Source organism: Oncorhynchus gorbuscha, linkage group LG03 (genome assembly GCF_021184085.1).
Source record: "Oncorhynchus gorbuscha isolate QuinsamMale2020 ecotype Even-year linkage group LG03, OgorEven_v1.0, whole genome shotgun sequence".
Taxonomy (NCBI): Eukaryota; Metazoa; Chordata; class Actinopteri; order Salmoniformes; family Salmonidae; genus Oncorhynchus; species Oncorhynchus gorbuscha.
In genome coordinates, this window is record NC_060175.1 from 48150986 (window position 1) to 48165490 (window position 14505).

At 44.8% G+C, this 14505-nt stretch overlaps 1 protein-coding gene across 1 annotated transcript in view; it reads left to right on the plus strand.

Annotated features, from left to right (window-relative positions):
* LOC124031464 (nuclear receptor coactivator 3-like) overlaps positions 1–14505 on the plus strand; it is a 45740-nt gene that overhangs the window by 17820 nt on the left and 13415 nt on the right. Inside the window, 2 exon segments of the mRNA XM_046342714.1 lie at positions 8321–8384; positions 14347–14451. Coding sequence (XP_046198670.1) covers positions 14366–14451 — 86 coding nt within the window. The 5' untranslated portion in view covers positions 8321–8384; positions 14347–14365.

Genomic DNA, 14505 nt, shown 5'->3' on the forward strand with positions numbered 1-14505 from the left:
TTTGGTCACGGGCTAGTGTCCTCCCTTACACTGGCATACTGTCATGTTAAGCTCATAACTCTTTATTTTTGTCATCTAGTGTTCAAAGTAAGCAGTGTGCACCGACTCGCTCCTGAGTCGCTCGAGCAAATCCCGATCGGATAGCTCCCAAAAATGTATGGATATAATTTGAATAGTGAAATCATTTCAAATGTCCATCCCTACTACCATGAAATCTACCCTCTTTCCATTTACTGTAACAAGCATGCTCACCCACTAAGCACCGAATGTCAATGGACGCTGAAAAGTAGTTCAAATTGGGTCAGTCCGCCCTGGCCGGACAAAATCTGAACCAATCAGAGGTCTGTTTCACAAGTTTGGACAGTACAGTAGACCACAGTGTAATGTACTGTGTTCGATTGTGCCCATTCCGTGGAGATAAATGGATTGACCTAATTTGACGCATTTGATCAAGTTAACCACTTGCAGCTATAAATGTAGTGTTTCTTTTTAATTATGGGAATTCTGTGTTTAACTCATGAGTCACCTGATGTAATAGTATTATCTGTGATGAAGACAAATAGTCCTCTTATTTGAAAGCTACTGCGTGTGCTTCTTTCTCTCTGCACAGTCGGAAATGCTCTTTTTCCCATAAATTCTCAAACCAACCAAATTGGCAGAGTAAATAAAGAAAAGGAGTAGTAAGGGGATGGAGGATTGGGGGGGTAGTGGTGAAACTGGCATTGACTGGAATTATTTGCAGGTGTCTTAGTTCAGCTGCTGCGATTGGCTGAGGAAAGGTAACATTTAAACCACGTTAAACTTTTGACCCCGCAGGAGATACACAGGAACGCCCAGGTCTGGTGTGGAACAGAGCCTGCTCTCTTCCTGTGTTTACTCCACAGATCCATGAGGGAGGAGCCAGCGAGGAGGAAATAATGTGCCGTGCTCTGAAATGAAAGTTGGCTTTTCAGCTGAGCAACACCGTTAACACTGCTCCTGCCTGGGTGGTGGAGGTATAAAGTTAACCCTCCTCTCTCTGTAGACTGGTGTGTTTTCGTTGTTCATATTATTTACCCTCGAGTTAACTTGTGGAAGAGATTTTATATTGTTCTTCAAATTGTTTTCCTCATGAGGTTGATAAATTACCATGTGTTTTGCTTCTTCAATAAGAGTCTGAGAAGAGCTGGTATGTTATTATCTCAATAGGCAGAATGGTGGCATAGCAGGCTTGGTGCTATGTGCTGTCAGATAAAAGGCTCATTGGCCATTGATTAATGAATCCATTAGCATAATATTAGCCCTGCGTGATCAAATCACACACACACACATTTGTTTCGGCCATGGTCGGGTTTCTATCGGTTGCATGATGGTGTGTGGGAGGGTGGGTGCCTTCTCAAGAAGAGAAGCTGCTGTGCTCTGAATGCTCTTTCTGCTGTGCCTCTTTCTGCTGTGCCTTTCTCTTTGTGTATTTCTCTTCCCCTGCACTGCAGCACCACCAATTCCCTCTAATGTTCATGTGCACACACTCGCACCTCGTCAGAAAACGGCACGCAGACAGGCAGAGAAGACACACATGCTGACTGGGTCCTATGTAGTTTGGTTGTATTTAGTGGCATATCCCTTTACCGTTGCACCTCTCTGAATAAGCCCAAGGAGCCCATTGGCTCTTACACGGCCTGGCACTTTGAAGAGGTACAGGTATGGTTGTTTTCTTGTCCCGAATCTCTGCCCTCCTTCCTTTTCATTTGTTACCTCCCCCTCTTTCTTTGTCTCTTCATACTGAGTGATAGAATAGGAGTTTGTGAAAGGCTTGCTTTATTCTAATGTGAGCTGTTTCTTCATGAGGCTGGGGGTGTGTTTGAACTCTACTGTAAACCTTAGCTACTGCTGTCTCCTGTCTGACGGAGGTGCTGGCATTTCACTGGATAAGATAAAGCATTTTTGGATGACGCTTTTACGTATCTTTGTGTACTGAAGCTTCTTTCTCCTCCATCTCACTCGGTCATATTGGTTGCAGGACTGTGGCTAACGGTACTATGGGGCTGGTTTTGATGATCTGAATACAAAAACAGTATGTTTATCTACACTGACCAAAATGCATACGCAACATGTAAAGTGCTGATTTCGTGAGCTGAAATAAAAGATCCCAGAAATGTTCCATATGCACAGTGCCCCCCCCCCCCCCACAAAAAAAATGTAAACGCATATGTTTTTATCGCTGTTAGTGAGTGTTTCTCCATTGCCAAGATAATCCATCCATGGCATATCAAGAAGCTGATTAAACTGCATGATCATTACACAGGTGCACCTTTTGCTGGGGACAATACAAGGCCACTCTAAAATGTGCAGTTTTGTCACACAACACAATGCCACAGGTTTCTCAAGTTGAGGGAATGTGCAATTTGCATGCTGACTGCAGGAATGTCCAGCAGAGCTGTTGTCAGATAATTGTATGTTAATTTCTTTAGCTGCCTCCAATGTTATTTTTGAGAATTTGTCAGTATGTCCAACCGGCCTCAACTGCAAGAACACGTGTATGGCGTTGTGTGGCTGAACGGTTTTCTGTTGTGAACATAGTGCCCCATGATGTGGTTATGGTATGGACAGTCTCGTGAAATCCATAGATTAGGGTCTAATGAATTTATTTCAATTGACTGATTTCCTTGTTGCGTTTTTATAATGCAACTCTCTTGGGATGGACAGAGGGGACGTCTCCAGACTGTCCTGCCCTCAAGTGATGGTCCTTCTGTAGCTCAGTTGGTAGAGCATGGCGCTTGTAACGCCAGGGTAGTGGGTTCGATCCCTGGGACCACCCATACGTAGAATGTATGCACACATGACTGTAAGTCGCTTTGGATAAAAGCGTCTGCTAAATGGCATATATTAAGTGCAGACTGCGAGACCCCCCCCCCCCATGCTCAGGGCTTGGTTGGAATTCCGAGCTGCCAGTCCGCTTCCGACTGGATAATGGAGTCTTTCTTACAGTTTTACAGCGGAGCTTTTTGGAAGTCTGCACAAGTTTTCACATGCTTGGCATGTCTGCCTCGCTGTACTTCAGTCCCATTTGTGAATCATATATATTTATTTATTTATTTATCATAAGTCATAGTTCATTCTCAACGACCCACTATTTTCATAAGAATCATGTGTTTTCACAAATGGATAAAACTGTTCAGATTCTGTAGCGAACTCTGTCACCTGTTTACATGGATGCGACAACAAAACAAAGGATTTGTTGCTGTGCACGCTGTCAATTTCAGCTATATAAAATGGGATATGACACGGGTTGAGATGGGAGAAAGGCCCCTGTAGTGTGAGCAGCAGCTATTGTAGCTGTTGTCATCCCAAAGTAGCTGAAAGATTTGTGTTTTGCTGGGGTGGAGGTGGGGCTGGTCTTTGAAGAAAAACAGGAAGTCATTCTGTCCTCTTGTTTCCTTTTGCACTTGACGTCCCAAACTCTTGTAGATGCCTTTTTTGTTTCTTTATAACTGTGTGGGTTGGTTGAATGTTTGAATACAGGGTAATTGCGCCAAATGTATCTGCCACTGCTTTCATATTTGAAGACCAAAGACAGGTGGGTCAGTTGGTGACGGTTTGTCTGCTTACGATGTTGCGGTTATGTTTTACGTGTGGAGAGCTGTGGTCTGGTCAGTCCGTGGTGTCTTTGTTGTGCTAGCCTGCGTCTCAGTTCAGATTACAGGCTTCAGTTCAAGCGCAGCTCGAATGTCCTCTATTCTGATCCTGACTTCGTGACACTGCAGCTCTTGAGCTCAGCTCAACACTCTTCCTCCCTTTTCCACCCCTTCCTTTCTCTCTTTTTACAGTACCTCCCCTATCATATTCATGTCTTCTGTTTTTATATGAAAAGTGTGTGTGTGTGTGTGTGTGTGTGTGTGCCCCTTGTCAGACTTGTGTTACCAGTTTGTCGGCTGCCGACCTGAAGTAATTCATCTCCCTTCGAGACATCCAAACAATTTAGCCTTGGTGCTTGACTTGAAGTGGCACACACTCTGTCTGTCTGCCTCCCAACATCTCTCGTTCCTCATCCATTCTCTCTTTCTCCCTCGCTCTGTGTGTTTTAATTATTCAGCTGCACCTTTAGCTCAGTTGCTGTGAACCATTTTTTGGGTTTGATCTGTGTGGAAGATCCCATAGGAACACACAGGTGGTGCATCTTTTTTGTGTGCGCAGTGTTTCCCCTATATGCACCACCGCTGCTAAATTGTGGCTGCCACTGCAAATCAATAAGAAAATATTTTTGGGACCCCATTGATATTATGTTTTGAGTCACTCAGATGGCATAAAAACAAGGCATAATCAATGGCAAATATATAGTAAAGCAGGACATTTTGCGGTTTTAAAGCTAGTTGTCTCTACTGCCAAGTGAAGGGCCTCTTAAACCTTGCCATTGGTACATTTCTCAAATGGACTGTAAATATAAAATCTTCCCTGTCATGTTGTCCGGTGCCACATTTTCCAAACGGAAACCTGTGAATAATGTTGAAATTACGTATCTAAGACACCAAGGGAACTGACAGAGGATAGCTAAGCTTAGCGTTGGAAAGTTGATTGGTACTGCAGTAGTGGACTCTGACAGCCAGAGTCTGTATCGGTCCCTTTCCCCACTCTATGTAAATGTCGTGGCTGGGAGGCCATATCCAGGAAGTGATGACGCAGGGGACCGTGAGAGAGGATGCAAATAGGATGCTGTCTTCTGTGGCTTCCTGTATCTTTTTTAGAAATAATGGTTCCATGCGTCCAAAATATTAAACTTTTCCACAGGAAGTAGAGAAGTGGGTTCTGTTGCATCCTGTATCAGCCAGCCAACTGGATGACTCTTACTGACGTGCTTCGGCGGGACATACTTCACATGAAAACCTCTCCAATAAAATAAAATCATAAATCACATTTTATTGGTCACATACACATGGTTAGCAGATTGTTAATGCGAGTATAGAGAAATGCTTGTGTTTCTGGTTTCAACAGTGTAGTAATATCTAATTCCCCAACAACTACCTACTACACACATCTAAAGGGGTGAATGAGAATATGTACATGTGAGTATATGGATGAGCAATGGCCGAGCGGCATAGGCAAGTTGCAATAGATGGTGTAAAATACATGTAATATAAGATATGCAAACAATATTAAAGTGGCATTATGTGACAAGTGATCCATTTATTAAAGTGGCCAGTGATTGGGTCTCAATCTAGGCAGCAGCCTCTGAGTTAGTAATTGCTGTTTAGCAGTCAGATGGCCTTGAGATAGACGCTGTTTTTCACTCTCGGTCCCAGCTATGATGCACCTGTACTGACCTCGCCTTCTGGATGGTAGCTGGGTGAACAGGCAGGGGCTCAGGTGGTTGATGTCCTTGATGATCTTTTTGGCCTTCCTGTGACATCTGGTGCTGTAGGTGTCATTGAGGGCCTGTAGTTTGAGGGCATTGCGATTGAGGGAGGTGCTGTTGCTGTACCAGGCTGTGATGAAAGTGTCAGGGCTTACAAGCCAAATTTCTTCAGCATCCTGAGTTTGGAGGGGCATTGTTGCGGCTTCATCACACTGTCTGTGTGGGTGGACCATTTCAGTTTGTCTGTGATGTGTACGCCGAGGAACTTAACTTTCCATCTTTTCCACATGTAAATAGGGGGTGCTCGCTCTGCAGGTTTCTGAAGTCCACGATCATCTCCTTTTGTTGACGTTGAATGAGGTCGTTTTCTTGGCACCACACTCCCAGCGCCCTCACCTCTTCCCTGTAGGCGGACTCGTCATTGTTGGTAATCAAGCCTACTATTGTGTCGTGCATGGCCACACAGTCATGGGTGAACAGGGAGTACAGGAGGGGGCTGAGCACGCACCCTTGTGGGGCCCCAGTGTTGAGGGTCAGTGAATTTCACCACCCGTCAAATTCCAGGACCCAATTCCACAGGACGGGTTGAGACCTGGGCCTCCAGCTTGATGATGAGCTTGGAGGGTACTATGGTTTTGAATGCTGAGCTGTAGTCAATGAACAGCATTCTATTTTATTTTTATTTTATTATTTTTTTAACCCTTTTTTTCTCCCCAATTTTGTGGTATCCAATTGTTTTAGTAGCTACTATCTTGTCTCATCGCTACAACTCCCGTATGGGCTCGGGAGAGACTAATGCTGTCATGCGTCCTCCGATACACAACCCAACCAAGCCACACTGCTTCTTTATTAACACAGCGCCATCCTTCCCGGAAGCCACCTGGCAACCTTGGTTAGTGCGCACTGTGCCCCGGCCCGCCACGGGAGTCGCTGGTGCGCGATGAGACAAGGATTTCCCCACCGGCCAAACCCTCCCTAACCCGGACGACGCTAGGCCAATTGTGCGTCGCCCCACGTACCTCCCGGTCGCGGTTACGACAGAGCCTTGGCGCGAACCCAGAGTCTCTGCTGCAGTACAGCGCCCCTAACCACTGCGCCACCCGGGAGGCCCATGAACAGCATTCTTGCATAGTTATTCCTCTTGTCCAGATGGGATTGTGCAGTGTGAAGGCGATTGCATCGTCTGTAGACCTGTTGGGGCGATATGCAAACTGAAGTGAGTCTAGCTAGGGTGGCAGGTAAGGTGATTGTGATATGATCCTTGACCAGTCTCTCAAAGCACTTCATGATGACAGAAGTGAGTGTTATGGGGCAGTAGTCATTTAGTTATCTTTACCTTCTTGGGTACAGAAACAATGGTTGCCATCATGAATCATGTGGAGACAACAGACTGGGATAGGGAGCGATTGAATATGTCCTTAAACACACCAGCCAGCTGGTCTGCGCATGCTCTGAGGACACGACTAGGGATGCTATCTGGGCCAGCAGCCTTGCGAGGGTTTAAATGTTTTACTCACGTAAACTGTGCAGGTGCGCAGTCCCTGTTAGCGGGCCGCAACGGTGGCACTGTATTATCCTCAGTGAGCAAGGAAGGTGTTTTATTTGTCTGGAAGTGTGATGTCGGTGTCTGTCATGTGGCTGTTTTTTGTGTGTAGTCTGTAGTTGGTATGTTTTTTTTATTTTTAAAATAAATAAAAATCCTCCCCCTGTAGACCCTGCCACATACGTCTTGTGTCTGAGCGGTTGAATTGCGATTCCACCTTGTCTCTGTACTGGCATTTCGCTTGTTTGATTGCCTTGCGGAGGGAATAACTACACTGTTTTTATATTCAGTCATATTCCCAGACCTCTTTCCATGGTTGAATGCGGTGGTTTGTGCTTTCAGTTTCGCGCGAATTCCGCCATCTGTCCACGGTTTCTGGTTAGGGTAGGTTTTAATAGTCACATTGGGTACATCTCCAATGCACTTTATAAACTCACTCACCGAGTCAGCGTATATGTCAATGCTGTTTTGAGGCTTGACCGGAAAATATTCCAGTCCACATGATCAAAACAATCTTGGAGCGTGGCTTCCGATTGGTCGGACCAGCGTTGAATGGTTTTCGTCACTGGTACATCCTGTTTGAGTTGCTGCCTATAAGACGGTAGCAGCAAAATGGCGTCGTGGTCGGATTTGCTGAAGTGAGGGCGGGGGAGGGCTTTGTATGCATCGCGGAAGTTAGAGTAGCAGTGGTCGAGGGTATTGCCCATGCGTGTAGCGCAGTCAAAATGCTTGTAGAATTTAGGTAGCCTTGTTCTCAAATTTGCTTTGTTAAAATCCCCAGCTACAATAAATGCAGCCTCAGGATGTATGGTGTCCAGTTTGCATATAGTCCAGTGAAGTTCCTTGATGGCCGTCTTGGTGTCTGCTTGAGGGGGAATGTACACAGCTGTGACTATAACTGACGAGAATTCTCTTGGTAGGTTAAAATAGCCAGCATTTGATTGTAAGGAATTCTAGGTCGGGTGAGCAGAAGGACTTGAGTTCCTGTATGTTATGATTACACCACGAGTCGTTAATCATGAAGCATACACCCCTCCGCCCTTCCTCTTCCCAGAGAGGTGTTTCTCTGTGTGATGCATGGAGAAGCCCGGTAGCTGAACCGATTCTGACAACATATCCCAGAGAGCCATGTTTCCGTAAAACAGCGAATGTTACAATCTCGGTCTCTCTGGAAGGCAACCCTTGCTCGAATTTCGTCTACCTTGCACACCGTCAGTGAGCATAAAGTAAACTGAGCATAAAGTAAACGGAGCCAAAAATTAAACGTATGGTTTGTGTTGAGTTGCACATTGGGCTTGTTTATGTTTGTTCACCAACTCATGTCACAGTGCTGTCTGTCTGACTCCAGTAGCATTCATTGGCTCATAACTGCTGTAGTCCGTGCGTTGGTCAGAGTGCATGATATGCTGCAGACCTGCTAATGTGGGCTCTTCTGTCTTTTATAACAGGCTGTGCTAAGACATTGAGACCCTAGACTGTGAATGGATTTTGATTGGACACAATCAGTTGAAGGTGAGTAGACCAGTGCGCTGGAGTCCATGTCACTTACACTGCCCCTCACTCTCAAGGGGCCTCATTTATCAAAGGTGCCTGCGCACAACAAAGTTTTCCTGCAAAGGTTGGTATTTATCAAACTTGACGGGAAAGTGTGTGTATCTCCACACACAGCTCAAACCATGCACCCGCACAGCTTCTAGTGGTTGATCAATTTATATTGCAGGGGGGGTGAAGGTGTTTGGTGCACAGGACTTATAATAATGGTAGGCTAATAAACATTTTTACCATTTTAATGATAAATCTGCATTTGCCGTTGGTAAGGAGATCGCATAGCAACATGTAGTCTCTTATATTATCTTACTTTTATTATATAGGCCACAAGCATATTACAGGACATGTCTCTCCTTTCTGACATGACCAGATTATTCCTGCTACACAAAGCCATGCTCAAAAGTAAATGGACCTGTGGTCTATTCAAAACTGTTGACAATACGGGTAAGCAACGGTATTGATACGAGTGCAACACCATAGCATATTTAATCTTAATATGGAAGAACGGTTTGTTTTTTGTATAGAAGTAAGGGCCGTAGTATTTCCTTTTTTAAATTGCTTGACTAGACAATCATTTCAGAATGCACAGCCAGTGTTTCGGACTCGCTAAGCATTTTTGGCTTGAAAAAGTCACTGCAGGAGTTTGTAAAAAATAAAATAATAATAATAATCTCCCCACACTTCTACAGGTGATTTGAAATGAGCCATTGTGCTTTCTTTTAGAAACTGTCATTGCCCAGTTCTAATTTATCCAAATTATACAGCAAATTCGTTGTTTTGTTTTTTTTGTCTTTTTTTTTGCCCTCCATTCACCTTTTACGTTTTTTTTTTCCAGTTGGGGTTGTAACGGTCGTTCACGAGCACACACATAGTATGGCTCTTGATTTATTTTTATTTTTTATAAATCCCAATTTGTTGAGCATGCAAGTCTTAGAATCTCCATGTATGCTAGAATTTAGTGAGAAATGTACACGGATGATAAATGAAGCCCCAGATCTTCATTCGTCTTGGTCTCCATTAGTTCAACAAACTGTGTAAGCCTATGCTGTCTTGTACAATCAACTGCTTTTCGGTACCTATCACTTTAAAATCTGCCCCGTATCTGATGGAACAAACATCTATCTATCTCTGGGCAAGTTTCACATTGTCAGAAGTGTCTGCTTCAGGATAATTTGCATAATGCCAGGCCTGTTGTGACTCATTTGTGGAGCGCTGGCTGCTGTTTTCAGTCGACGTCTCTCTGAAATAGAAAGGGCACAATGTTTGCGTTCTCTCCAGAGTATAGGCCTACTGTCTCTCCCGAAGCGTGATTCACTGCAAGGTTTCAAAGTCAACAAACTTACTGGGGAAAAAGTTGAGGAATAAAGGCGAACAACAAATAAATGAGGCATGTTACAAACATGCATATACTGTTTGATGCCATGGTAGCATGGTTGTCAATACTGGAGAAAATAGTTTCTTATGTTCAAATGCTTTACCATCACCACAGTACGTTTGGCAGATTCTATACAAGGGGAAAGATTTCTACAAGGGAGTAAAACCTTTCACTACGGTCACCTATAGCAGAGTTTCCCAAACTCTGTCCTGGGGCCCTCCCTGGCACTATACAACTGATTTCAAATAACCAAAGCTTGATGATCAATTAAAATATTATTTGTCACATACGCCGAATACAACAGACCTTGGAGAAATGCTTAGAGGCCCTAAACCAACAATGCAGTTTTAAGAAAGTGTTAAATAGAAAATAAAAGTAACAATTAAACAGAAGCAGTAAAATAACAATAGCGAGGCTATACACAGGGGGATGAGTTGACTATTTTAATCACCTGTGTAGTGCTAGGTCAAAAATCAAAATGTGTACCCAGGGCGGGCCTCTGGACCAAGTTTGGGAAACCCTGATCTATATAACCACTTCCTTGTTCTTTTCCACCGATATACTGTATACATGTGAGCTACATATTCTGCTTTCTCCATTATTACAAGCAAGCAGCACTCTAGCATGTGTTTGTCTTTCAAGATGTGAAGCTGACTGAGGTTTGTTGTCATCATTCTCCACAACTGCAGAGGTAAAATCTAATCTAATCAAATTTATTTATATAGCCCTTTGTACGTTAGCTCATATCTCAAAGTGCTGTACAGAAGCCCAGCCTAAAACCCCAAACCGCAAGCAATGCAGGTGTAGAAGCACGGTGGCTAGGAAAAACTCCCTAGAAAGGCCAAAACCTAGGAAGAAACCGAGAGAGGAACCAGGCTATGTGGGGTGGCCAGTCCTCTTCTGGCTATGCCGGGTGGAGATTATAACAGAACATGGCCAAGATGTTAAAATGTTCATAAATGACCAGCATGGTCAAATAATAATAAACTGGAGGAGCAGCACGGCCAGGTGGACTTGGGACAGCAAGGAGTCATCATGTCAGGTAGTCCTGAGGCATGGTCCTAGGGCTCAGGTCCTCCGAGAGAGGGAAAGAAAGAGAGAATTAGAGAGAGCACACTTAAATTCACACAGGACACCGAAGAGGACAGGAGAAATACTCCAGATATAACAAACTGACCCTAGCCCCCTGACACATAAACTACTGCAGCATAAATACTGGAGGCTGAGACAGGAGGGGTCAGGAGACACTGTGGCCCCATCCGAGGACACCCCCGGACAGGGCCAAACGGAGGATATAACCCCACCCACTTTGCCAAAGCACAGCCCCCACACCACTAGAGGGATATCTTCAACCACCAACTTACCATCCTGAGACAAGGCCGAGTATAGCCCACAAAGATCTCCGCCACGGCACAACCCAAGGGGGGTCGCCAACCCAGACAGGAAGATCACATCAGTGACGCACCCCTCCTAGGGACGGTATGAAAGAGCCCCAGTAAGCCAGTGACTCAGCCCCTGTAATAGGATTAGAGGCAGAGAATCCCAGTGGAAAGAGGGGAACCGGCCAGGCAGAGACAGCAAGGGCGGTTCGTTGCTCCAGAACCTTTCTGTTCACCTTCCCACTCTCCTGGGCCAGACTACACTCAATCATATGACCCACTGAAGAGATGAGTCTTCAGTAAAGACTTAAAGGTTGAGACCGAGTTTGCGTCTCTTACATGGGTAGGCAGACCATTCCATAAAAATGGAGCTCTATAGGAGAAAGCCCTGCCTCCAGCTGTTTGCTTAGAAATTATAGGGACAATTAGGAGGCCTGCGTCTTGTGACCGTAGCGTACGTGTAGGTATGTACGGCAGGACCATATCAGAGAGATGGGTAGGAGCAAGCCCATGTAATGCTTTGTAGGTTAGCAGTAAACTTGAAATCAGACCTTGCCTTGACAGGAAGCCAGTGTAGGGAGGCTAGCACTGGAGTAATATGATACAATTTTTTGGTTCTAGTCAGGATTCTTGCAGCCGTATTTAGCACTAGCTGAAGTTTATTTAGTGCTTTATCCGGGTAGCCAGAAAGTAGAGCATTGCAGTAGTCTAACCTAGAAGTGACAAAAGCATGGATTAATTTTTCTGCATTTTTGGAGAAAGTTTCAGATTTTTGCAATGTTACGCAGATGGAAAAAAAGCTGTCCTTGAAATGGTCTTGATATGTTCTTCAAAAGAGAGATCGGGGTCCAGAGTAACGCCGAGGTCCTTCAGTTTTATTTGAGACGACTGTACAACCATTAAGATTAATTGTCAGATTCAACAGAAGAGTTTAAAAGTAGAAAGTTTGCAGCCATCCACTTCCTTATGTCTGAAACACATGCTTCTAGCGAGGGCAATTTTGGGGCTTCACCATGTTTCTTTGAAATGTACAGCTGTGTGTCATCAGCATAGCAGTGAAAGTTAACATTATGTTTTCGAATGACATCCCCCAAGAGGTAAAATATATAGTGAAAACAGTGGTCCTAAAACGGAACCTTGAGGAACACTGAAATTTACAGTTGATTTTTCAGAGGACAAACCATTCACAGAGACAAACTGATATCTTTCCGACAGATAAGATCTAAACCAGGCCAGAACTTGTCCGTGTAGACCAATTTGGGTTTCCAATCTCTCCAAAAGAATGTGGTGATCGATGGTATCAAAAGCAGCACCAAGGTCTAAGAGCACGAGAGGTGAGTTGGGGGATGGAAAAGAGGACTGAGAGGGAAGGAAGGGGGATAGAAAAAGAGCGAGACTGAGTGGGGAAAGACAGATTTGGGAGCGTGCAGTGGCGACGGGTAAAGGGCGCGTGCAGTGGCGATGGGTAAGGGACGCGTGGGTAGGAGACTAGGACTGTGTCAAAGAGGTGGCGCTATACAAGTCCATGCCTGCAGTTTGGACTGGGGTTGCATAACCACTCCCATCCGTTCTGCAGTATTCTACTCCGAAATGATGTGCTCATAGCTGTGTGTGTGTGTGTGTGTGTGGTGTGTGTGCTCTTGTTAGAAAGCCAGTATGTCTGTGTGTGCCAGTGTGCTTGCCCACCCTGAGATGTGTGTCTGTCATTGCCTACGTCTCAAGTGCTGGAACAATGAACTCCAGTTTTTTTTTCTGTGTGGAAATGAAAAGAGCAGTGGCCTTAGTGTCTACCTTCCTCTGGTGTGAACCCTGAGGGGGTCAGACGCAGTGCAAGGCTGGGCCAGGGGAGGAAAACAAGGGCAGGATCGCCCGGCCCGGCCAGCAGCACGCTCAGAGGGGGGGGGGACAGGAAGAGGAATGGCCAGAGATTGTAGGAAGAAGGGGAGAGCGGATATAGAGAGAGGATTCGGGGTCGGGGAGCAATTGGAAGTTGGAAATGTGAATGTATCTTGTGGTTCAGTAAGGTTAAACAGAGCAGTATAGCCTAACCTTGGGACATCGCTGTTCTGTAGGAACGCAATCCAGCTCGTGCTTGTCCCTGTGCTGGGGGTTTATTGACCGTACTGTACTATTAGAGCACGAGGAGTGGTGCAGGCACAGGATGAACGCAGGATGACCCATTTTCCCCAGAGGCTCTAAATCACTACATCATTGTCAGTCTCTCCTCACACTGGAACAGTGTGCAATGAAGGGAGACTCATGTAGCTACTAGTGCCGAGCGATTAACCAAAATTTGTTTTAGTTTTTTTAAACAACTAATTGTCCAAGTCAGTTCAATTATTTGAATTCCATTAAATGTTTTCTTCTTGTGAGCTTAATGCGCACATTGCACAGTTTCTCTAGAGATAAATCAGATCCAGCTTGAACTGTGCGATGTAGGGAGTTGTAGTTTCCAACAGGCCAATATTCTACATAGTTTCGAGCATAAAACGTGGTAATTAACTACAATGCCTATCATCCATTGCGCATTTACTTGTCCGGTCTGTGGTTCTTTTAATGCCTTCTACTGAAGAGACCAGAATGCAAGATCATGAAGGGATAAAGAGAGCAGCTGTTGCTTCGTGACTTCTCCACCTGCAAATACATGATCAAATTGATTTGATAGTTTGTATTCAGCAGTCATAAATGTATGCCTTATTTCAGTTGAGGTTCCAAAATAGTTATTTTTGTCAGACATCAGCTCTGTAGAGATGAGATGACTTGGAATTAAATAAGTCATCAAATAAAATGTAATATACATGACTGAAGTAATTTATTAAGGTAATGTGAATAAGCAGTAATGGGCAGTCACTACCATGGGACTTTTATTAATTGTTTCACTTACAGCATTCAACCCGAAGATCGAAAACCTTTTCTATTTATTTTGAATAACCGACCTCAGAAAGCACTATCGCTCAGCACTGCTCCAAACCTCCAGCTTTCTCCCTGAAATCAGCGTTGAGTTGAAGTATTAATCAAGGGATTATAGTCGGTCAGTGTCTGGAATAATAGTTTTAATGGACTATCCTTTTGGACGAGGCTCCCAAAGACGGGACCTTCTCAAAGTTCTAACATAATAGACCAAGCCATGTTGGTCTCAGAGGTCTGGATACAGTGTGTCTCTGTCTCCCAGGTGCTGACATGCGCTGAGGATGAGTGAAGTGGCAGACAACTCGCTGGAGCCCATGTGCTCCGAACGGAAACGCAAGATCTCCACCTGCGATACACCAGGCATGGGGTGAGTCACTGTCGGGAGTGACGTCTCCATCTTCCTTTCTGTCGATCTTTGTGT